At 40.3% G+C, this 26,028-nt stretch overlaps 1 protein-coding gene across 5 annotated transcripts in view; it reads left to right on the top strand.

The window, feature by feature from the left end:
* LRCH3 (leucine rich repeats and calponin homology domain containing 3) overlaps positions 1-24,902 on the top strand; it is a 116,386-nt gene extending 91,484 nt beyond the window's left edge. For 2 of the 5 annotated variants that reach the window (XM_075938178.1, XM_075938176.1), the window contains exons 16-23: positions 2,039-2,119; positions 6,145-6,216; positions 7,051-7,099; positions 7,753-7,866; positions 8,516-8,634; positions 11,168-11,305; positions 13,729-13,806; positions 20,605-24,902. In XM_075938178.1, coding sequence (XP_075794293.1) covers positions 2,039-2,119; positions 6,145-6,216; positions 7,051-7,099; positions 7,753-7,866; positions 8,516-8,634; positions 11,168-11,305; positions 13,729-13,806; positions 20,605-20,730 — 777 coding nt within the window. In that variant the 3' untranslated portion in view covers positions 20,731-24,902. The remainder of the gene's footprint in view (positions 1-2,038; positions 2,120-6,144; positions 6,217-7,050; positions 7,100-7,752; positions 7,867-8,515; positions 8,635-11,167; positions 11,306-13,728; positions 13,807-20,604) is intronic. The other 3 variants (XM_075938180.1, XM_075938179.1, XM_075938177.1) reach the window with 2 other exon arrangements.
* The last annotated feature ends 1,126 nt before the right edge of the window (positions 24,903-26,028 follow it).

Below are 26,028 nucleotides of genomic sequence, written 5' to 3'. Positions count from 1 at the left end.
TTGGAACAACAAGAAATAGGGGTATGTAATAAATTAGAGTTAAATTTAGCTTTTGCTTATAGATATGGTCATGCCTAGTATTAGCTATATAGATCATTATCTTATAGAGTAGAATATCTTTTACTTTTATTCTTATAAAATAAAGGAAAAACTCAACAGAAAAGTTATTTTTCCCCAATTGTTGATGTTCAGTTGTCTGTGAACTTTAAGTATATGGAATATATTTATAAAGCATATTGTAGGGAATCTTTTATATTTGATGGTGTTCAATTGGTGAGAAATTAATCTACTGCATTTTATATGGTGTACCTGATAATTTGGAGATTTCAGAAATATGCTTTGCATGTTACGTTACTTGGACTTTCATCACCGAGAACTTCTTTTTAATATCCTTACTATGTTCCATCTGAGTATTTTACCAGCTGACAGCTAGGCTAATCAGACTCTTAAATTGGTTTCCTTGTTTTCAAAATTATTATGGTACTCTAGTATTATTTGCCTGAAAATACTGATTCTGATGGATTGTTCATCAAGTTCTACAGGGTTTTTTTGTACTGAGAATGATCATACTTGTGCATATTGATTATATAAGCCAGGAAAACTGGTTATAAGTAATTGAAACATTGAGCCACAAAGAAATTGCATAATATGTAGCATTTATACTTATAAAAATACTTTTTCTAAAAAAGAACAGATATTTTTTATTGGGCATGTAATCAGACTGCTTCAGATAACTCCAGTTTATAATTCATCTATCACTTTCACCAGACTTAGGAATTTGAAATGTAATTTGTTTCTTTCACTGATAGCTTTTGTACATTGAGGGGGATTTTCTTCTTCCACTGATGTGCAGGGAGCATTACATACTTTTGATGGCTGTTTTTCCCTTGTATTTTTTTCTGAAATGTGTCTCCGTGGACTGGGGAAGAGTAAAAGCTACTTCTCTTTTCTCTGCTTTAAAAAACTATGAACAATTATATGGATCTTGGTGAATTTGACCAAAGTAATTATTGTGCGCTTCTAAACTTGAAGATAAATTTTATTTAAAGTACTCAGTTTTATTCCAGTGGAGAGTCTAACAATTACTCTTGCTTTATGGGAGCAGTGTTCTGTTTTAAACACAGTGAAGTTTTATGTAGAATTATAATAAAGGCCTTTTGTGTGGCATTTCCCTCATTACGTCAGGGCTCTGCAAACTGAGAAGTTGTTTCTCTTTTGCTGTAAACAATGGTTTCACCTGCTTGAAAGGAAACTGCATGAAAACAGTTGGATTGATTGGAAAATGGAAAATTTGTTTGTTTGCTTTTCCCCCCTTTTAGGTTCTTCTTGCATGCCTAAAAGTGGTAATGGAAAAGGAGCTCAAGGTTGCAGCCTTCTTTTGATGTCTCCCATTATTTCTTGGGCCTCTTTGTAAATGTTGCCCTTTGTGAGAATGGTTGCTATAAGGTTTGCTCTGTGATTTGTGAAATGCTGTAGATTTTCAGCTGCAGTTATACTTGGATCATAAGCTTTTTAGATCAGGGATCATGTTTTCACTGTGTGTACAGCACCTCGTATGATGAGGCCATGATTCTCAGTTAAAACCTGAAAGCGTGACTGCAGTGCAGTAAAATTGTATGAATAAAGTGAGCAGGATTTAGCTGTATTGTAATTTGTCCTTTTGATTTTTCTGACGGTCAGAGATGTGGTGTCCTTTTGGTATTTAAATTATTATTGAATTAACCCATAATCCAGACATTTAATTGCAATATCCTGATTTGTCTAGGGCAGAGTTCTCCTTTTGAATCTGCTCTGCAGTTCCCTGTGCGCTACAATTGTCTTAATGAGGGGAAATTCCCATGACTTCAATAATAAGATTTGGGCACAGAGACCAAGTGAAGAGTTTATAAGCATATTTTAGGAATGAATTGTTGAGCCTGTCACCAAGAGCAGTCTTCTGGTTCCTTTGTCTTTGAATCTACATCTTCCCAAGATGGTTCTTTGCCTCACTTTACTTCTTTCTCTTTTCCTTCTCTTTTTCCTCTGCTGTCCCTGACAGAATGGCTGTGAGCCTCTCTTTGTGTTTGAGATTGACAATAACACCAATACCATTAAGAGAAGGCCAGGAACTCCCAAACAGGTGAAGAGCATGCAATGTGTTGCTGTAGTGGCTGTCTTGCCCTTTTGTGTACCATTGTTTCCTCCCTCTTGCCTGCTGATGGGTGTATGATTTGTGAATAAGTCCTTCTATGAGCCTGTATCAGGGATGACTTGCTCTTTTCTTCTAGAAACATACTGTTAAATTAATGGGCAGAAATCCCTTTCTTTAGGCATCATTTAAAACCTGTAGGCTTTTTGTCAACCATGCTCCAAGCTAGAATCAGACCTCATAAAAACCTCTTCCCCCAAATATTAATGTGGGGAGGGAGTTGTCTTGTGGGCTGCTAAGATACTTGTGTGTAAGGCTGGCTCTGCACACAGCTTTTGTAAGGGATGGCTTTTTCTTTTCTTTTCTTTTCTTTTCTTTTCTTTTCTTTTCTTTTCTTTTCTCTTTTCTTTTCTTTTCTTTTCTCTTTTCTTTTCTTTTCTCTTTTCTTTTCTCTTTTCTTTTCTTTTCTTTTCTTTTCTTTTCTTTTCTTTTCTTTTTTCTTTTTCTTTTTCTTTTTCTTTTTCTTTTTCTTTTTCTTTTTCTTTTTCTTTTTCTTTTTCTTTCAAAAGGGGTAGTGTGGTAACAGTCATGTTAAGACTTGGCATGTATGCTTTACATTTAGATAGTTTAAAAACAACAAATGGTCTGGTAGCACTTTATAGACTAACAAAACATGTAGATTGTATCATGAGCTTTCGTGGGCACAGCCCACTTCTTCAGATGACCAGAGTTTTGATTAGATAGTTGTTAGAGGTAGTAACCTTGTATTATTTTGGGTACGTTTAAGTGTTAATTGAGAGTATTTTTGGAAAGTACTGTTCCCATCTTTACTCCTCCAGCTCCTGAGTTGTGCTGCTTGGAGAATACTCACTAATAATTGAAGGATATAGTCTAGTTCATGCCACTTAAAATGTAAGGGCACAGTTCTGAGTTTGTGTTTCATGTGTGCAGGAAAATTTAGGACTGGGTAGACCCACAGTGAAAATGTGGTGCCTTATCCAGATTCCTCTATAACTTGCAGTATTGACACACTTACAGGCCCTTTGTATGTTGACTCACAGACAAGACTTAGCAGTCAGGGCACATAGTTTGTCTTCATGTGGATGCCTTTATTCTTCAGTAGACTGTATAGGCCATAGCTTTTTCATCACACTCATTGCCCGTTTGAAAGCAAAAGTAACAGCTTGGAGCCCTTAGCAAGTAAGGCTGTCGATTAATCACAAATATTTTTAAATTAATTTTGTTAAAATAATTAATTAATTGCACTGTTAAAAGAATAGCAATTGGAATTTATTTAATATTTTAGCTGTTTTTCTAAATTCTCAAATACATTGATTTGTTACAACACAGAATACAAAGTATACAAATATTTGCACTGTAAAAAAGAAACAAATGAAATAGCATTTTTCAGTTCACCTCATAGAAGTACCATAGTGCAATATCTTTATTATGAAATTGTAACTTACAAATGTAGATATTTTTAAAATTACATAACTGCATTCATAAACAAAACAGTATCAAACTTCAGAGTCTGTAAGTCCACTCAGCCCTACTTCTGGTTTAGCAGTTATTTATATTTATGGGAGATAATGCTTCCTATTTCCCATGAAAAAAGGCGTTAATTAAATGTGTGGTTAAAATCCTTGGGAGAGAACTGTATGTATGTCTCCTGTTATGTTTTACTAGTGTTCTGCCATATATTTATGTTTTAGCAGTCTTGTATGATGACCTAGCACATGTTTATTTTAAGAACATTTTCACAGCAGATTGAACGAAACACAAAGCAGGTACCAATGTGAGATTCTAAAAACAGCTACAGCACTTGACTCAAGGTTTAAGAATCTGAAGTGCCATCCAAAATCTGTGAGGGACAAGATGTAGAACATGCTTTCCAAAGTCTTAAAAGAGCAACATTCTTATGTAGAAACTACCAAATCTGAACCACCAAAAAAGAAAATGAACCTTCTGCTGGTGGCATCTGATTCAGATGGTGAAAACAAACGTGTCAGTCTGCTGTGCTTTGAATCATTCCCAAACAGAGCCCATTATCGGCATGGATGCACGTCCTCTGGAACAGTGATTAAAGCATGAAGGGACATGAATCTTTAGCCCTTCTGGCACATAAATATCTTGTGATGCTGGCTACAACAGTGTCACGAGAAGGCCAGCTTTCACATTCAAATGACATCGTAGATAAGAATCAGCATTATTCTCCTGCATATTGTAAATGGACTTGGTTGTTTGAATGATTGGCTGAACGAGAAATAGGACTGAATGGACTTGCAAGCTCCAAAATTTTACATTATTTTATATTTCAATGTAGGGTGGATTTTTTTGTACATAATTGTACATTTGTAAATTCAACTTTCATGATTAAGAGATGATACTGATATTAGGTGAACTGAATGACTATTTCTTTTGTTTTTTACAGTGCATGTATTTGTAATAATATATAAATAAAGAGCAAGCACTTTGAATTCTGTGTTGCAATTGACATCAATATATTTGAAAATTAGAAGATTTACGGGGCATTGCTTGGGTCCTTAATTGAAATAATTTGTTGTTTTTTCTTCATTAAAAGCATCACTCTGGGGTGGGGTTGAGGATGAGGGTTCAGCATGTAGGCTGCCCTGGTGAGAAAGGACATCTCCAGCCCTCTCTCACCCCAGTAGCTTGGAGCCAGGTGAAAAACACCTATCCATGGCTGTTGCAGCCGCATCGGCCACAAGGAGGGAGGTGTGCCTCCCCCCTACTAGGGGACAGACAGACACGCAAACAGACAAATTCTTTCAAATATATACAGTAGTATGTTACTGTCCCCTTCTCCACCCCTGTCTCCTGCTGCCGCAAAGGGGTTATATCTGTCCTGGTCCCATCTCTGGTCATTCTGCAGTGTAACTAAATCTCCCTGCTACCAGACCCCTCCCTTTCTGTTTTATGAGAAACAGGAACATCCCATTGTCCTGGCACAACCAAACTCTGACCTTGCTGTAAGACATAAGAAGAAACTGCATACCACATTTGGTAATCCTAGCTCTTACCATTAAGGAGTTCTTGAATAAACTATCTCATGAACAGACAGACATACACTCTCTCAGATATATAGTAGATGTAGAAAACATCCAAAAATATTTAAATACGTGGTATTTTGTTACTGTTTAACAGCACGATTAGTCGTGATTTTTTTTTAATCTCTTGACAGCTCTAATAGCTAGTCAGCATGAGGACACCAAATACTACTTTTCCAGACTTTGGGTCCTCAAGCTGCACCTGTTCATTTAAAAGCTTCTACCAGTAAAAATCAAGAACCGCTGTGTAAATGTGAAGAGTAGTTTATCTTTTGCCTCTTTGACCTCTATTGACAAGCTTCATGTTGGACTTCTTCTCTGATAGCCTAATTTCTGTCTCTGGGCTCTTGTTTACCTTACTTTTAACTCACAAATGTAGTTTTTAATTTTCCATTGTGAAAATACTCAGGTGCTGTTATATATGTTTCCTTATTGACACAGTTCTGTACCTTTGCCTTGCAGCCAATTAGATGATGAAGTTTTCCTCACATTCCTGAAGTTACTAGGGAAACAATCTAGTTAATTCAGAATGAAATTTGAATTTTGAAAGTGTCCAAAAATCTGTTTTACTCTGATTAGTGGCTTAAAACCAGCTGTGACAGAAAGAGTAATGTTTTGTCTGTGTCAGTGCACTATATGACTCAAGAGTTTTTTACCACTATGATTTTTCTTAGTTCTGCTTTTGATGTGATCATGTTCTTGTTTTAAAGCAAGTATCTTCTCTCAGGTTCATTGAATATAGTATTTTTGAGGGTGGGAAGATTTTAATTATATTTTAGTTTTAGTAAATAACTATTCAAACATTTTACCTCTTTCCACTAATATCTTTGCAACACTTGAACTTGTGTGAGTACCTGCCCCTTTTTACTCTTACTGGTGCATTGGCTCATGCATATCCTGTCACCTGCTTGCTAACGTTGGTACTGCCTTCTTTCTTTCTGTGTTCAGTCGCTGTCAGGGTTGAATCAAGAGGGCTATGCTACCACCCTACCTCATGCCTCTGCCTTCAGATCTGTCAAGGTATCTTTAGCTATTATTAACCAATAAAAAAGCTTGCAGATCCACAGTTCTATTTTAATATGTTTTAGTCTGTCATTGTCTATCCTGGAATTCAGAAATTATGACTGACCTGATTCAATTGCAGTAGGTTTTACCTTGCTTTATCTTTGGTCATGTCTATAGTGGTCCTACACCATGCAAACATGTTAGTAGCCAGCAAGATTTCAATCCTTGTATGGATTGGTTCTTAGATTCTTGCTGCCTGTCACCATTTCTTTTTCCCCCCCTCTTCCTCTATACCATCTACTGATTTGTAGCTTACTAGAAATGTCGTTTTCTAAGTTTAAAAACTTACTTTTACCATATAATGTGACTATCCTGGACACTCTCGTCTGTTATGGATACTTTATTATATTGCATAGTAGGAAGCATTAATCACAAGAAAGCATTAATCCATCATTAATTCATCTTTAATCAGTACTTTCATTACTCTGGGCGTAGACAGGAAAGTAAAGTTTAATTAATAGTAGTTTTGCTCTGGCAAATATTTAGAGTGGGCTGTGCATTGGGATCAGAGCTGCTGTTTTGCATGATATTTAATTGATGTCCCTATTCCCACACTGAAAAATATTCAAACACAGCACTGCCACTGTTGTTTCTAGAAGCAATACCTCTTTCCCCATTTTATTCCTTGAAGAAGGTGATTTACAGCCGTTCTGCAACATAATTCCCTATTGTATATTTCCCCCTTTTTTTTTTCCTGAAATATGTCTAGGTGGATGGCAGCTTCTGAAAAGCTAGTTACAGCCTGTGTCAGTAAGGATTATTAATGCTCTTCTACTTATTTGTCCACAGAGTGATGACAGATCTACCATATCACCAAGTTCACCTACTACCCAAACAGGTAATAGGGGAGAGGTACAAAAAGGCTAAAAAGTAGGTTCAATTGCTTGCTTGCATAGCTCGACTGTAAAACGTGTCGTTCCCATCTGTAAGCTGGACTGCTGTGTCTGTGGGCCAGATTTGTTAAGTTTTCTGTCGAGTCACATAAGTAAAGAGAGTACAGAGCAGCTGGCATGTGCTGTGGGAAATAGTGGGGCTTCACATGTTCCAGGCTCTGGCATTGGCATTGCCGTAATGGCACATTAAGTACAAAATGGAAGAATTTGTTGGTAAAAGTGTATGGAATATGGATTGCGCATGCAAGTGCTCTTAAAGTAGCCTCTTTCTGTCCCATATTGTTGCCGTTCATGGCTGTAATTTTTGTTGTCATAGGCAGCGCTTGACAAACGGCGGTGAAAGCTGCTCGCCAGCCCCACACTGCACATGCGCAAGAGCCGTGTTGTGCATTCGCGCGCCGCCGGTAAACGGGGCGTGCAGCTGAAATCTACTCACCACGGGCGAGTAGATTCTATAGTTTGTCGAGCCCTGGTCATAGGTTATAATTTCATTTTTTTCTTTTAACTACTACCGCACTGAACTCATTTCCTATCAAACCCATAACCTTTTTCTTCTTTTTCCTCCTTGCCTTTCCTGTGCCTTTCCACATTTGTTCAGTCCACCTTTCCTCTCTGTATCCTGGCCCTGCCACTTCTCCTTCATATAGAAACCCTCCCCAGCGACCTGAGAGTTTCCTTTTCCGAGTGGCTGCAAGGGATGAAATGAACAAAGGTAGGGTATATCGCTGGAGAAGCTGGACTGTTACAAAGCTGTGTTAACTTTCAAGTTAACTAATTTGTATTCAATCTTGGCAGTAGCTTTATTCTCATCAAATCAGCTTTAGAGATTGATCTATGGACACCAGGCGTTAAACTTTTATAGTTCTATTTATAATTAGGCCAGTATTTTTGTCCTGGTAATAAATACAACAGATATCGAAGACTATAATGTGCAAATTTGTGAAGTGCGTCTGTTTTGGGAGGAAGGCTTTAGTGCTGTGTTCCCCTGGGTTTGTACTTTCACCTACATAGAGACTATTGTAATGATGTTTATGTCCCTCGATAATGATGAAGGCAGCTTTCTAGACTTTGCACTGCACTGTAGTACATATCAGAATTTGTACCTTTGCAGTAAGACTGATGAAAGTTATACAAAGCAACATTTCAGCTATTTAAAATTTATCCTTTTTATGAGAGGGTTTAACTGGGATCAGAAACAGCATCCAAACGTTGCTTAGATTAATAATCTAATGAAGGAACCTGATTTATGAGTAGAAATGTACTGTACCCAAACTTGCATACTGAGCATGTATAATACTGCAGAAAAGGAATATATCCCAGCTAGACTTGGCATGTCGTTTTCCTTCATGGTGTTTTTCTAGGAGTTGCTTCGTCTCCCTCTTCTGCTTCGTTTCCTCCTAATGATTGTACAGACCCTAGAGCAAGGCAGAACTCCCAGCAACGTGAGGAAGAGCTGGAGCTAATAGAGCAACTGCGGAAGGTCTGTACTGGCAATAACTAGCGTATCTCTTAACAAATTCGCTGCAAGTATCATACCAAAGCTTGGTGTAATGGTTAAGCATTTCGTGTGCTCAGACTGCGCCCATCATGCTAACTAATATCACGTGTCTTTTGACTGCGCATCTGTCTGTGCCCACCTGTTGTCTCTTTGTCTTGTATTTAGAGGGTAAGATCTGTGGACAGGGACTGTCTTTTTGTTCTATGTTTGTATAGAAATTAGCGGCAGAGCTGAGATCCATGACTGGGATTACATTGCCACAATTAGGGATCTTAGAAAGCGGTTATTTTAATGATTGTGTAACTGCTAAATGTCTTGGTGGTTACACGATTACTCAATAACCCCAGGGGCAGGGCCGGCAGCCAGTGCGCTTCCAGCTCCACTCCCGGGGAGCCCCCTGCCATCCTGCATCCAAGCTCCCTGTGGACAGAGGCTGTTTCAGCATCCGATGAAGCAGCTTCTGTCCACGGGGTGCCCAGGCTGTATCAGAGGAAGCAGCCCGGAGTGACAAGCGGCTCCCCTGCGTGCTCTTCATTGAAAACTCAACCAGCAGGCTGGGACTGAGCCTGCCTGCTGGTCTGAATTTTAAATGTGGGGGAGGAGAATGTTGCATTTAACTGGGACTATTAACTGATAAGCAGTCGCTCATCCGTTAAATGATTAGCTGACTAGCTGCTAACATCCCTAGCCACAATGCACATATTAAATTAGAAAAATGCTGTGTTCTGTTATGCTGCTGCTGTGTTTCACCCCAGAGATGCCTTCATTTCTTCACTGTGCAGTGATTCTTAGAAGTGTCTTTAAAATGGTTTAGGATTGTTTGGGATGAAAGCTGCCTAGAAATGTAAGTTATTCCTTGACAAAGTCTCAAACAATTACAATAAGATGCCTTACCCATTCCATAAATGCTGATTCTAGCACAGTAGTGAATATAAGCACCTCACCAGAATGGATTATTTTTCCTCCACTCATGAACTTAAAGGAAGCCATAACCCAGCATTTTCTCTAAATATTTTGTAGTCATGTAGTTCCTTTATTCTGTTGATCTGAAAGGACTTTGCATATATTGACTCTTACAATCTACTTCCCAGGTAAGATGGGGTTTTAAGTACAAAACAAAACTCATTTTGCAGATGTGCAAACTGAAATATAGAAGTGTGATTTGCTAAAGGCCATACACTGAATGAAACAAGCTCCAAGCACTCTGTAGTTTGAAATCTCGTCTCTTTCACCAACAGATGTTGATCCAATAAAAACTTAGTACTTCTCCCACCTTATGTCTTTAATATTCTGGGGCCAACACTGTTACAGGCTCACTTCCTTTTCCTGCTTAAAATAATATGTAGTAGTTCAGTTTTCAGGGAAGCTATGCTCTCTTGCCTCTGGTGACTACATTCCACTCCTATACTTTAGAAGACAACTATTTTCATAGTACGTCTATTTTCATAGTACCTGGAAGATGTGGAATGTGTTTCTTGAATCTTGATTACTCACCCTGGGACAGAGCCATCTTGTCCATAGGACGAATCTGGGTAGCCGCCCTAGGCCACTCAGCGGCTGCCTCACTCATCCTATGGACAGGCGGTACCTGGCGGTTTAAGGGGCCTGGCTCAGGGCAGCAACAGGGTCACACCTGCCCCTGCCACCACACTCACATGGCATTGGGATCCAGAGTGACCTGGTAGCTTGCTCCACTGTACTGTGCCGCACTGCCCTCTCCCAGCCGCCTGTGCTCCACTTCTCCCCAGTAGTGGGAAGTAGAGCACTCAGGCCTCTCTGTTGCTTGCCACCATGGAGAAGTGGGGTGCAGTGTGCTGGGACAGTGGCACAGCAAGACAAAGCAGGTTGCCAGACTCTTCTGGCTCCTGCCACCATAGGGAGTGTAGGGTAGGAGGTGACCCCTGTTGCAACCCCATGTCAGGCCCAGTAATCCCCTGGCTCTTGTCGCTCAGAGGAGGGGCATAGGGATAGAACAGAAGAAGGGAGTGGGTGATACAGGGCAGGGCTAAGAGGGTGGGGAGCCCTGTGGCAGGGGAGTTGCCCTGGGCCCTGTGTCTGGGGCACTGGGAGGGATTTTGCTCCTGGTCCTGCGTGCACACGCACCCGCACCCACCCCCACCCCCCCCACACACATACACACACACCCAGGAGGCCCTGCCCTCCTTGCCCTGGGATTTGTGGCTTTATTTTGAGTAATATTTTGAGTAATATTCTTTTTATCTCAGTTGCTAGATTTTAATTCCATGCACTCTAGTGTGACAACTCCATTTATCTTTTAGCTCAGTAGTTTTCAAACTGGGCAGCTGTGAATCCTGGTGGTCCTCAGAATGAAAACTTCTGATAATCAAACCTCAGAGAATTAAGAGGGATGTTGGTTCCTGAGCGATTCTGCTGCTCAGAAATGTTCCGCAGAATAAATAAGTTTGCAAAGAGGAGCTCTGTTGAATCATTTACCTGTTGTCTGATTAGTTTGGTGTGATTCACATTTTGTTGGATCTTTTTTGTTCTTTTGTAGAATATTGAGTCACGGTTAAAAGTGTCTTTGCCCAGTGATCTTGGAGCAGCTCTTACTGACGGGGTTGTTCTCTGCCACTTAGCTAATCACGTGCGGCCTCGATCTGTTCCCAGCATCCATGTCCCCTCGCCTGCTGTAGTAAGTATACCAAGGTGTAATCATGAGCTGTAGTTGTCTTTGGATCTCATCCTAATGTCCATGTGAGTATCACATGTAGCAGCTTCTTCTGAAGTTGGGCAGACCTGACAATATACCAGTCTCTTTTGCCTAAGCAGAATGTGCAGCAAAGCCATAAAAAAGCTAGTGAGATTTGTGATTGTCCATTTTTATTAGTTACTTCTAACACAGATTCTGTTAATTGAACTATATAGGACTTGAGAACTTTATATTTTAGTACAACAAAAGATAGGAGTCAATATAAGAACCAAAACAGGGTATTTCCAGAGGGTCAAAAGGTCTTAGAAACAGAGAAGGATAGAGAGCTGGGACATGTAGGATTTAAATGGACGTGTGGCAACACAATACAGAAAACATTAAGAAAATAAGGAATCAGAATTCCATCTCAGTTGGACGTGAATAGATTCCTATTGCTGGACCCACTTAAATTACCATCAACTCTTTTTCTTAGGAATTTCGATAGGGCATATTTATCAGATTGTGCTTCAGAGACTTGGAACAACACAGATAAGGGCAGACCTGCACTTGTGGGAAATGAAGGACAGGAAGTTAATCTTCATGTATTCTGGGAGTGTTTGTAGCAGGAAGGATACACAGCTCAAGAAGTTTCTTTTGTGTTACCCGACTGAACATTTTGGGCGGTGCTTTAGAAATTATGGAAAGTAACGCAGGAAAAGTACCTCTCTGTGTAACTTCATCAGTGAGAGCCAGACGTGTACTACCAAATACCACATGTAACTAGAGATGCTATGAGAGTCAGGAAATGAAGATGAACCATTTACACTATTGATCCTGTTGTCGCAATTTTGTTGGTTTCTTTGGAGGGTTAGACAACCTAAAAAATGACTTGAAGATCACTGCTTCATGGGAAATTGTCTATCTTCCCTTACTGACTGTAGCAAACCCACATGAGTGCTTCATAGGTTAGACTCCAACAGAGCTAGACAAGACACCTCCTTTTTCTACTTGAAAAATACACTTATATTTTGAATATATCATGTGGATGTTGCTCTCAAAGGCTGATTGTTTGCTGCAATTTTAAAACAAGGTGAATGACTATAAATAATAACCAAAGGGAGTCATGTTAAGTGTTGCTGGAATTTATTTTGGAGCCAGTACTTGCATTAGAACTCTGGCACTGACAGCACGGTGTATCACATCATTATGGTTTGTGTTCCGAGGTGGTGTTTCATCATGCAGATGTCCCTGTAGTTTCGATAACAGACTAAAGGGATATGATGGCATCTTAGGCAGATTATAGAATCGTCAAAAAAGTATACATGTAACTATTACTCGGTAAACTCACTTCATAATGAAGATACTGTCTGTGCCCTGTCATCTGTGGAATTGGATGGTTCCAACTCCCCCTTATGAGCTAAATCACAGCGTTGCCACGAAGCCTGAGTAAGGGGCAGCAGATAGTTGCAGTGCCTTGACAGGGGAATGGGGCTTTATTGTGACTTAGCCATAAGATGCTCTCTGTTTTCCCTCCTTGCACCAGAAGGGGAAAATCTGCATCAACACATAACCTGGCATTTACCTCTCTGTACCAGCTCAGCTGTGCTGTCTGGCACCTTGAGGATGTGGAGCCAAAGTTCCACCATCTTCCCATCTGCCTGCTTAGATGGAGGACTATTAGCCTCTCCGAAGCTCCCTCTCTACTGTTACCAACAGTGTGTAGCCAGACAAGGGAGAAAGGGGCATCTTACGTTTTGCTTCTGCTGTCTAGTCTGCTTTTTCTCCAGTAATAGAAATCTGTGTAAAACGGGTGAAGTTAACCCAAAAATGCCCATTCAAGAAAAATCTGATCAATACAATTTAGAACTCTGCTGTTAACCACAGGAAACACAATTGTGAGAAACTTAGGCAGCACTTTCCATTTTCTCTGGTTTCATTTGGCTCTTTTTGTACCTTGTTGTTAACAGATATTTTTTAAACATGCGTATAATTTTAATCATTCGGAATAGGCTCCAGGTTGCTTCACATCATAAAATTGCTCTGACATTCAAAGATCACTGTACTGGAGCAACGTATGAAATGTTTTATTCTAAATGTACTTTTAAGATCAGGTTATTGCAGCCACTCAAAATAGACTCCAAATGTGCAGCCTGTCGTATAACAGTGTGTGTATATTTTGTTCAGATCAAAATACTCTTTCCATTAAAATGTCAGTCTCAGCACTTCATGAGTTAGCTTTTCACTTAGTGCTTGCCTTTTTAAGGGAATGTCCCATCATCCTGTAACAGAGCTCTGTTTTGAATTGGACAAGCATATGTCATTTTTGGCCTGCAGATGTATTAGGAGTTTGTTTAACCCAAAAGCTTTATTTTTAAAAACCTGCCAATTAAGAAGTTTGTATGCCTTCTTCCCCTGCTTCTTTGCAGCCTAAGCTAACAATGGCAAAATGCAGACGAAATGTGGAAAATTTCCTGGAAGCTTGCAGAAAGATTGGTGTGTCTCAGGTAAACTCTCTTCTATTCCTGTATTGTGAGTGTGCTGTCCTGTATGGTACTTTACAAACAAAGGCCTTTCTGAAATGCTTGGGGACAATGCAAGTGTGTAAAATTCAGTAGGCTCACCTGTAAGGTGTATATAACAACACAGAGCTGATTTGGTTTTGCATTGTTTCAAGAAGCAAAAGAATTGCTATAATAGTTTGCAAAGAGCATGCTTCACTTAGTGATCTAGATAAAATACACTGTGATAGGATTCAGTTTGATTCTGTCAAGTAGAATGAGGAAGTTCAGTAAGAATTTTTGAAAAAACATAATTCAGGTTTTCTTGAAACCATATGTTTGGTGTTAATCCAAGAAGCTTTAAAAATAAAAAAACATATATAGTTTTGGGTGCCCCTCCCTGGTAGCAAGGGCTCTGTTCTGCTCACAGCAAAAACTACTGTGCAGTTATTTTATATGAACACTTTGATTGTCTAAGAAGAAACCATGATACTGGTCTCTGATGGGTAGTCATCAGTGCATAGATCGCCACTCCTTTTGTTATATATTCTTGCTTGCAAGCTCTAGTACCTTCTGGAATTCCTCTTCTTCCAAAACAGTGCACATTCACTCTTGGGGCATACACAGTATAGCACAGCATAGTCCAACTGTCTTTTCTTTTTCTTTCCCTCCTTCCCCACTTCACTTCCGACACTAGCTATGTTTCAGTGCAAACGTTTGATGTTTTAATAGCAACTTGTTCTGTTTTGCTGCTGCTTTTCTTTCTGATACATTAATTGCTATGTTTCCTTACCTCACAAAATAAGCGTTAGAATTTATGTTGCTGTTTTGCTTCGTGGTATTTTTTTCCTATTTGATATTTGAAAGACATTGCCGAAAGGGAAAATTGGATCCAGTGCCTCAAAATTATTCTGACAGTGATTCCTGGACAGTCACTGCTAAAGCAGTGTTTGCCTGGATTATGTAATTGATAACTTCATTTGCAAGATATAATACAGCCGATTCCCCGAGTCAGCAAAAACTCAAGCTAAAAACCTTATTTAGCTGCTTATTAATCTCTTAAAACCCAGTGGTGCATGAGGTTGGAACATTTTAGTGAATAATTCACTTTTACTTTGGAGTGCTGCACTACCTACGTATGCTGAAGTAAATCAGTCCCCCTCACTTTGTCGGTCTCCAAGTGGCTTCATAATCCACAGAGTTCAAGGGAGGCGACAAGTGACATAGTAAGTCGTATCTAAGCTGCTCACGCCTGTGCACTGAATACAAGTCCATGGTGTAGAGTAAGACTCCATTATGTTAGTTCTGCCGTGATGTATGTAGGTACACAGAGGCAGACAAGGCTGACCTACCTAGAATCTGATTATGCTCTCATTCCTCCTGCACTGAGCTTCAAATTAGAGTTCCTGAAGGACAAGATCTTTATGGGTATTTAGTTGAGTGACCTCCACCTGAACACTAACCTTACCCTCACGTCTTCTGTGCCCCTGAGAAGGTGGGATGTCTGTGTGACAATGTCTGTGTCGTGTGTTTTTATTGAACCAATGCCCGGGAGTGTCCCCTTTCACTTACATTCTCAGGTTGCAGAAATAGGTCCATGCTCTGAGACATCTATGTGCAAATACTACCTTTTAAGAGGGCAAACTAGTTACCTGTAATTACTGTTCTCTAAAGGTAGTATCTTCCATAGAACCACCCTCTTCTTTCAGTATTTCAGTGGAATAGTCATGTAAGACTGTGTGGCTGTGTCTACATTGGCACCCTTTTCCAGAAAAGGGATGCTAATGAGACCAGTCGGAATTGCAAATGCCGCGGGGGATTTAAATATCCCCCGTGGTATTTGCATGAACATGGCTGCCGCTTTTTTCCGGCTCGGGGCTTTGCCGGAGAAAAGCGCCAGTCTAGACGGGATCTTTTGGAAAATAAAGCCTTTTCCAGAAGATCCCTTATTCTTCTTAAATTCAGGAATAAGGGATCTTCTGGAAAAGGCTTTATTTTCCGAAAGATCCCATCTAGACTGGCGCTTTTCTCCGGCAAAGCCCCGAGCTGGATAAAAGCGGCAGCCATGTTCATGCAAATACCGCGGGGGATATTTAAATCCCCTGCGGCATTTGCAATTCCGACTGGTCTCATTAGCATCCCTTTTCCGGAAAAGGGTGCCAATGTAGACACAGCCTGTGACTTAGAGGTCTTGGAGCAAAAGAAACTTACAGTTGGACTATATGATATGCTATATTTGCATCTATCCATCATTGCATATAGTTGGTGCCTCTGTTAGAGGGAGGTGAAAGGTCCAGAAATGCTGATGATTTTAGAACACTTAAGCCATTTTATCAAATACTTGGTGTCTATGCAGGATACTACAGTCAGAGATCAATTACAGGTAAATAATCAGCTCTGTTTGTGCTATTTTGCATAATTTTACCAGTTACGATATGGATTAAGCATATGGAGCATGAAGACTTATACAGCGCTAGTGGTAGTTTACGAATACTTATCCAATTTATTCCTGAGTTCCCAAATAGAACTGGTTTGAACTAAGACTTATGCCAACTGTCAGCTGTTTTATTGAAGAGATTTTATTCTACATGTAAACTAGACTGACAAACTGCTGGACACACAATGCATATATGGAAGGTCTTTCAGATTCCTTTGTGAGAATTAACCGGTTCTAATATACACCTTGAAACTGTTGGATGTATTTGAGATGTCTGATGACTGATGCTTCATGGATGCTTGCATGGTTGATCAACTGACTCTGTTTTTCTGTCTGTTTTCCCTTCCTGCTCACACACTTTGGACAGGACAATCTTTGTTCCCCTTCTGACATTCTTCAGCTAAACCTCAGCGTTAAAAGGACAGTTGAAACTCTTCTTTCCCTGGGGACAGATTCAGAAGAATCCGCTCTTGTCTTTCTTTCCATCCAGCTTTGGGGCTTTGTGGCATTTTACTGCACTCTAATGCTAACGCTCTGTATGTTCTATCGCTGGGTCTTTTTCCTCTAGCTGAAGGACAGTGGTGCTGCCGACTCGTTACATCTCTCCAGCAATTGGTAAAGCCTTTTGTTTTTGTCAAGAACCATTTGTGTAAGTGCATTTTCTGATCGTTAGTCGGCGTTGACATGTACAATGTAAAACACTCTTTGGTACACTCCCATGATAATCTGGGACATTGTTACAAGTTTGTATTTGTGATGTGTAGCAAGCATTATTCTTACAGGAGAGGTATTGCTGTCCAGTGGCTAGAGCAAGGGGCTCAGGTTTAGTGCACTGGGTTCTAGTCACAGTTCTATTGAATAGCTCTGTAATATGGGAAGATCACAGCTCCACTGTACCTCAGTTTCCCTATTTGTCAAATGGGAGTACCACCCACACTTCTAAAGTGCTTTGAGTTCCTGTGACAAAAAGTGCTAAATACACGTGCAAAGTATTGTTTTTTCCTTAAATGTCCATGTGCCTGGTTACATCTGACTGTCTTAGTAGATCTGGCCTGGTTCTTTGTATCAGGAGTTGCTCTTAGAGCTTTTTCATGCCAGTTTCCTTAACCCTTCTCTTGAAGTCTTGGATTTCCTGTATTGTGAGGTTCAGAATAGCCTCTCATTTGACTAAAATTAGGCTGAAAGTGAATACCAAGCTGCTTCACGTGACTAATACACACAGCGTGGAGAGTGTGTAGAGGAGCAGAACTTCTTCAACACTGGGAACGAGATGGGCTGTCTTTAAATCCCATCAGAAACTTCAAAAGTGTCATGCAGTATTTCTGTGTTCCTCATATCAAACTTGATTAGTGTGACCTCCTGGTTATTCTTTGCATCATAGAATCTTACATCATAGAATTATGAGCTACAAGCTCTAATACCTTACTTTTCACTGTTTCACAAAACTCAGGTAATCTTCCATGAAGTTGCAGAATTTTTCAGCTGCATGCTATACTCTGTTGCTTGCATGCATTGCTCAGGGAAACCGTGAGCCATGAAATTGGTTGTCAAAAGGAGCAAAGCCCGTCCAGCTTGTTCTTATGATACTAAATCTATTACCTGCCTTTTTCTGTTGTTTGCTTTTGTTTTACTGGGACTGTCACCGGAACTCTGTATTAGAGCCCCATCTCCTTCAGGGTATGTCAGCAAAAGTAGATGGATGCTGATCGATTCTGTTCCAACATTTGCAGAGCTGCTACACGGAGCTCCCTGTTTACCTTTTTTTCTGGGCAGTATTACTTCACTTGGTGCTTTTCAGTCACTGGTACTTCATCTTTTCTAGCTTGTGCCCAACACACCTCGGCCTTACCTAGTAGAAGAGTTGCTGTGTCACGTGCCAGTGCACCACGGCCATGCGTCTCCATTTGCAGGGTGGGGAAGGCTCCTTCCCAAACCAGCGCCGTTTGGTAGAGTTGTGTTTGGAGCCCTGCAAGCTCTATTCCAGGATAGACCAGTCGCGGTTGGATGGGAACTGGTGACAATGATCAGTTCAGCTTTACTCCAGGCCCAGTTCTTCAGTTGTAACCCACTTAGGCTGGGGACTCATTACCCTAGTTTTTAATCCCAATTTGCCTCATCTCTCGGACTCGGTTATTTAATGTTTACACTGAGTTCCCATTCTGCCCCTCCACTTGAATCAAGTTGGAGTTCCAAAGATGTCTGAGAGCTGCAGGGCATTCCTGAGGCTGTGTGCAAGAGGCCACATCTCCCCAGCGTAGATTGATTCAGTAGACTGTATTCAGAGACCATTACAAGTGAGTATTCAGCCACATGTCTTTTCTCAATGTGTCATGAATTCCTCTTACTCCTAAGAAGCACAGTAAATAGCTCTGAAATCCAGCTTAGCTGCTGCAGTCCCTTGTTTCAGCAGCATTGACAGAGTAGCACGTCTGAAGCACAGAGATGAGTTGCAAAATGCAATCATTGCCGTTGAATATGTTTCTTAATACGCCTGGTCTGCTGAGCCTGGGGAGGAAAGCAGGACTAACTAGCCTGCGAGCTGCTTGCCTCGTGTCCGGATCACAGTGTGATTTGACACAGAACATTCCTGTCTGGGAACTCTGCCCAAGGAGAAAGTGCTTGGGGTTTTTTTCCCACAAAAGGCAGGATTACAGTTACTTAAAAATTGACTGTTGAAGCTATTTTTGCACTGTTTCCTGGTATGGACTAAAATTAACTCAATTGCCTGTGTTAACTTTTCTTAATGAACACTGTGATTAAAAACTGCAAGGGATTACAGTAATGGTGCCTTTCAGTGTAAGCCTTTTTGTCTATCATGACTACCTCTGTGGTATGGATTCATTTCAAATCTTTTCCCCTATTTGTTTATAAACTTTTAAAAGGCTGAAATCCAGGTATTGTGTGTAATTGTGCTTTTCACTGGTCTGAGAGGGACACCTCCTTTTTTATTGGACCTGAAAGTACCAGTCTGAGATCTGTCTGGCTGATTCATTATGTCTCCTGGCAAGGTCTCCATGTCCTGGCTTTGATAGCTCATATGCTGCCAAGAAATTGAAGATGTTTTTTAAAGTTTTCATGGAAGATGCAGGCAGTGTAGAAAATCATTTGCTGTGTGCATATGTAAATAAAAGCATTAGAATTCTCCATGGTTTTATAGAGTGGCCAAATTTAGGGTATCAGGTGTTTTTAAGGTGGAAATGAAAGATCTGATTCCACATTTGATTCTACCTGGTTGCAGCCCTGCACAAAGCCTCATTGAGGTCAGGGTGACAGCCTCTATGGAGCTGGTTCGTTAAACTCATAGTATACACATGATAGCACAACTTAGTAAATGCCTCGAAAGCTCGTTCCAACTAGATACTTTAAATACTATTGCTTAATTAGAGTGCTTTTCTGAGGTGATTTGTGTTAAAAAAGTGCCTGTGAAAGATGAATAATTGGTTGCTAAAAATGACCTGTTTTTATTCATATTTGGAGGATATTTTCCTTTACAACGTTCCTGGTAATTCCTCGTTATATTCTTTTTAACAGTAAGAACAGCCTGTTTTACATTTACCTTTTCAGAGGCCGTTCAGGCATGCATCTGAACAAGTCCCTCTTTTGCCATAAAGCAACTTACATGCTCGTCTGGGTTCGTCTTTCACATGGCTTTCTGCTTTCACTCTCAGTAGGAAAGATCAGACCAAAAGTGTTCTATATTATTTTAAGAGGGTTTTTGTGAAGGTCGTATATCTCTTCCTGTTGACAAGAACTGCTGTTAAGCAAACAGATACTTTTCAGATTTATTGCACAATATTTCCAAAGCACATGCTAATCTCTCAGCATATGATAAAAGCTTTAAAATGTGTGATGGTGCGTTCATATCTGGTAGCTGAACCACAATATTGTGAGAACTCCTCCACATCTTTCTTGTGTCACGGAAATGAAAACACCAGTCCTGTTGTATTTGATCTGTGATCATGTTTACCAGATTGAAGTAAAGGCTCCCCTCCCCGCAGTCAGTCCAGTTCTGATTTTATTGGTGATGTTATTCAGTGGGGGTAGAAGCAAATGTGTGACTTCCCTCTTCTCGCCTTCTCTTCTGAAAACTCTTCTTATTTGTACATTTTTTTTCATGAGTGCTGATGAATAAACAAACAAAATGATTGTCTGAGAGTTTGCTGGTTTGTTACCCTGGTGTGACATATACAGCTGGCTTATCTGTAGGTAACGAGTTACTTCCTTAGATATTTTTGTTCAGGTGTCCATAACATTCCACATTTTAGTCTCCTTCTGCTTGTTTAATTTGCATTTTTCTTTTCTTTTCAGTTGCGTGTTTTTCATCCTTTTTCTTTGTTTTTGTCCGTCTGTTGTGTTTCCCCGTGTAGGACCGATTATGTTTGCCTCTGCATATTTTAGAAGAGAAGGGTTTGGCACAGGTAGCAGTGACAGTCCACGCACTTCTGGAGCTCGCACCCCCAAAGCAGCAGCATCACCACTTGTCTGCTATGTAAAGATCACCAGGACCTTTTGGTTTCCCTTGGCTAAGCAGAAGAACATGAAGACTTTGCTGCTGCTGCAGTGTATCCAAACACACAAAGCTCTGTTCTGAGAAAGAAATTAGCTTCTGTAATTCCTGACAGGAATGTTTTGCTTCATTTTTGCTCCACTTTTTTTGGAGATCACATCTGTTTTCATTTAAATTTTTACCAATATTTCCCCTTTTATAAAGTGATGTTTATTCTTGGGGAAACTTCCTTTGGTTGCTTAGAAGCATCTGTTAAAACTGACTATGTAGAATTGTGGGATTTATATATATAAATATATATATACAGTTTGAAAAACTGTAAGAGTCCTAGTAGGATTTATTTACAAAAGGGATGTTTCTATTGCAACAGAGTGATGGAGACTTCTTGTCCTCATGAGTCCTAGACAGAGTTTTTATGCATCTGTCAGCCCTCTCTATTACATGTAAAGTTCACAGGTTAAGACTGCCTTTTGAAGCTGATGGTTCTCAGTTTTTCAAAGCAAGACTGAAACTGAAGCTTTAATCTGGGTTGGCATATCTCAGTATTTAAAAAGTGCTGGGGTGGGGGCGGGTTTCCAGGGAAAACATACCACTTTTTACATTCATTAGGAACACACATTTCAGTGACAGATACTAAATTTTAATTATTCAAATATTTGTATTAAACAGATCAAAATACGTGCTGGCTTTGAACTTCCATTGGTTATAAATCTATTTTTGTGTGGAATCTTCGCATTTCAGTGGGAAACCTTGTACCATTCTTCAGACCCTCCCCTACCAATCATGAGAGTTACTCAGTTACTAAATGGTAATGTTAAATTGCTCTATGGCTTGTATCTGCTGCAAATAATGCCTGAAAATTTTCCAGTGTGGAATCAGGTACTGATTTGCATTCCAGTGCAAATAATCATAAGTTATTAAAGGTAGAGACCATTAGAGGTCTGTTATCCAATTATGTTTTCAGTTGAAAACAACACACAGCCATTTATGCCAGTGATGATCCCAATTGTATAGGAACAAAGTATTATAGGAAAGTGATTATTGAATTCCAAGATTGGTTCTGTGTGTTGGGATAACACTCAACTTTCAAAGTGCCAGACTTTTGCAAAATGAAATTTGTCAGTGGGGTTGACAGAATGCCTTCATAAGTGTGTTTTCTTGTTCATGCAGTGGTACAAAATGCCTTTACTTCCCTTTCCTTTCCCCCCAAAAGTGGAAATTCAAAATATGTGAAGGAGAAACTGAAAATAAAGGTCTGTTACGTGCAGAGCTCAGACTTCTGTGCTGTGTTGTCTCCCCCCCTCTCCTCTTCAACTAGGCTGGTCACAACCGGTGCTTCAATTACGGTGTTTTTTTTAATACTGGTGTTTTAAACACCCTTTTCTCCCGCTGTGAAATCCTCGTGTTGTTTCTGGGGTCACCCAGAAGGCACTTCTGCCATTATCATAGATTGCATGTGACATGAAGAAGACACGTAGAATTTGTGGTGTTCCATTCTGGGATGTTGTTAGTGAACCAGTAATACCAAGAGGTTTTCTGAAGAGATGAAGTGAGAGGAAGAAATGGAAAAAAAGGTTAGTTAAACATTTTCTGTGCTGTAATAAGCCTGATCATGGGAACATCTGAGCACAGAAGTCTGGGCTTAGCTGTATTTTTTCTTTAGATTTGTCATTCCATTCTCATCCTGATTTGTTTGCCTAATAATTATTTCGTGGTTGCGTATGGTAACTGTTGTCTTGCTGATTTCACACGTGGATGTGTTTTGCTTCATATTGGTGATGACATCACTTATCACACATCCAGAAAAACACGTGACGGATACTGAAAACTAGAGCCGCACCGTTGCTAAGAGAAAATATTTTCATAATATGTTTCTGGGAGTTCGGTGTATGCCAGTAACTGGCGTCAGAAAAAGGAAGAGGTACACCACCCACCAGTCAATGGCGAGGTGGGGTTTCACAGCACCTTGTCCAAGGGAAGGCTTGCAAAGGACAGAGCTGGTGCTTTCAGGACTATGTGGAAGTGAAAGGAGACATGTTTTATTGTAGACTCTCCCACTCGTTGAATTGAGGGGTAGCTTTCTGCTATCGTGCTGCTGACACTATCGACCAGAGTGCTCAAACTTCATCATGACCCCCACATCTCCTGAGGCAATGGTGCTAATTCAGATATATCTTGGGAGGAGGGTTGCTGATGCCCCTTGTCCCGCACTCAGCTTAGCTCCTCTCCTAAACCGTTCCATCCCACCCCACAGCCAGCCCTACCCACAGCCACTCCCCGGATACATGGGAAGGAGTTTCACCACAGCCTGGAGCAGGAAAGAGCACCTAGGATGGAGGGCTTATTTCCACCAGACTATGGAGTCTTCTGCAAGCAGCAGAGACTAGTCATGCCACAGCCAGTTCCATGCACCCCAGGATGGGACCATCAGCAGCCTCCCCACATCCCCTCCTTACCAATGCCAGGCTTCTAGCAATACCAAGTGCAGCTGCTGTGGGTTCTGGCTGAAGGACCCAGCAGGCAGAACAGGACTGGGTGCCAGGTGCATGACCTCCAGAGTCCTTGCCTTCCTCAAGTTGCTTCTTATGATTTCTTTCTGATGGCTCAACATTTTGCAGCCCCTACTTTGGGACACACTGATGTATACAGTTCTGCCATAGACCATAAATGTTTCCTTGTGGGCTATCTACAAATCACTGTTAAAGGACAGTGACAAATTCATCTGAATTCTCAGTACTAGACATTTTGTAGTCCATGTACCTGGCTAATTTTGTTTCAATATTGCATCCTCCTTTAGCGATATTAGATTGATCAGCTTTAAAGAAATCTGTTAAACTTAATGTGGAAGTATGAGAATCTGTTATTTGCTCCAGTCTAGCTTCCTGGACCTACGGAAAGTGAACCGTAACAGCATTCAGGTTGGTACAAGCTTAACATTTCATAAATGTTAGTTTTTAGAAAATTAATAATTTGGAGTTTGTCTGATTTTCAGTATATGGCCACTTCTTGCTGTGTAAAATCAGCCACTATCACCCACAAATGTGTGTAGCTGAATTTTACATCAGCAACTGTGCTTGCATGCCTGGTCAGGCATATGCTCCTATTTCCTTTACAGTTCTAAACAAACATTTCACTCTATCAGATTCATGTTTGTGACGTCATGGCGGTTTGACTCTGATCTTGTGCCTTTCATGCTGGCAAACGCTAAACTTTGACCAGACATTGAGGACAAAAAGCGAAGTCTGAAATGTCATGATACAGTTTATTTTTTATTTATTATACCAAAAAACACTTCAGCTTTCTGTTGTGATCAAGTGAGTTGAGATTTTTTGGTATATTTTTGTGCAATTTTGTTATACCCAGTGAAAAAATATTTTAAAGAAAACACATTGGATTTCATTTTGTGTGCTAAAGCAAGAATAATTTCTTTCCTTTTTGGGGGTGTTGGTGTTGGGGAAAAATCCATGTCAAAGTTTAGAGCTTGCTAGTATGTTTGTATGAACTACGCTGTGATCCTTACACAAACCTGGTCAGGCACTGAAGAACCTTGAGGATCGATAATGATACAAAACAGAAATTCAAATGGCACTGGCACTTAATGGTCCTTGATGGTATTAAAATGATCTAATGGGGAAAATAGGGGGTTTTGATTTCTCCTCATTGGGAGCCAAGGACGGGGAAAGCTTGTTAGGAAAGGCCCTTCCTTGATGGATTATTACATTCTAGACAATGTTCTACAGCACTAAGAACTTTTCAATTGCTCTTCACAGTGACGTGATAACTGGTTATGTTTTATCCTTTTATGACTAAATGGTTCTTTGAAATTTTTGTTTTAGAAGCAGAGGAATTTTATGGTGGATTTGAACATTTAAAAATATTTTTTATAGGATATTGTGGTGTTTTACAAAACAATCCCAATTCTGTTTCTGAAAACCTTGTAAACGTGTAATTAATAGATTAAAGGAGTTTTAAAGTTCCTGCCTATGTTTGTATGTCTGTAAATACATTCCATAAAGACTGTTAAGTATAAATGTCAGAATATTGTGTACTTTATATTAAATTGTCTGTATGCTGGTAGTTGTGTGAACTTCTAGCACACTGATGATATAAAACAAATGCCTTGGTAATTTGAAATAAAGTTTTAAAATCTATGTGAAATATTTCTTCCTCCTTACATTTACTTGTTGCTTCCTGTGTATCAAGTGTGTATTTACTTTCTGAATTGTCAGGTTTATTAAGAGAGGATTTTTTTCTGGTCATCTTAGGAGGTTTGTATAGGAGAAATTGTTCTTTATGCATAACGACCCAACAGCCAGTGTAGGAGACTGTGCATGTTTGCACTCACTATGTCTCTTTCAGCAGATGTAATGAGAACCTGTTTCTCTGCAGCCTTTCTAGCCACTCCCCCTGAGAGAAACTATAGTGTTCCTCAGAATCAGCCCCGTCCATTCTTAGACGTTAGTGTGGCCTGGTAGGTCACGTGGGCAGTTAGCCACAACCGGTGCACAGCTGCTTGCTCTATTACATTCTCAAGTTATTTACCCTGTCTGGTTTGAAATTCTGTGAAGTTTGTACCAGGATTCCATGAGCCTCAATAATAGGAACTGGCCCAAAATGTTTGTTCATCCTTTCCTCTCTCCCCCGTAACTAGAGTTTATAGCAAACAAGTGTGAAGTCCAAAGGTTGCCAGCAGCCACAGAACTACCGACATTGTTTCATACGTGCTGCTCTCCCTCCCACCCCACCTCCAGCTGGTCTACAGTACTACCACGTTATCTGTCCCCTTCTCCGTGTCCCTGCTTCAGATCCTTTGACTGACTTGACTTTTGCATCAGTTTTCGGGCTCCTTATTTTCACCTTCAGGTCCCTGTACAAAGGCCTCCCTTTGCTCTGCCCAAGCCTCATGATCTAATCACTCTTGTATGACCCACTCTGCCAATCATTGAGCTTATGTCCAGAAGGAATCAACACCCAGATCACCTAGTTTGACCTCTTCTACCAGACCAATCTCAGTGTTTCCTTTGGCCATCTATATCTGGCCTCCACCTGTTCCTCTGTATGCCTCCTTAAAACACACGTCCTCCAGAAGATGTCCTTCACCTCGTCTCTCACATGGAGATGTTTTAGGTTTGGATGCCTGCCCGATCTTCCGCTGCAAAATCCAAAACATGGTGGCTCTACTGCATACCATACTAGACTCTATCTTTCACTCATGGCAGCTCTTTCCTGGCCTTTTTTCATGTAAGATTGTAAGACTTTCAAGGCAGATGTCTTCTCTTCTGGC

The sequence above is a fragment of the Pelodiscus sinensis genome, chromosome 10, assembly GCF_049634645.1.
Source record: "Pelodiscus sinensis isolate JC-2024 chromosome 10, ASM4963464v1, whole genome shotgun sequence".
Taxonomy (NCBI): Eukaryota; Metazoa; Chordata; order Testudines; family Trionychidae; genus Pelodiscus; species Pelodiscus sinensis.
This window is presented reverse-complemented; position numbering and strand designations above follow the sequence as displayed.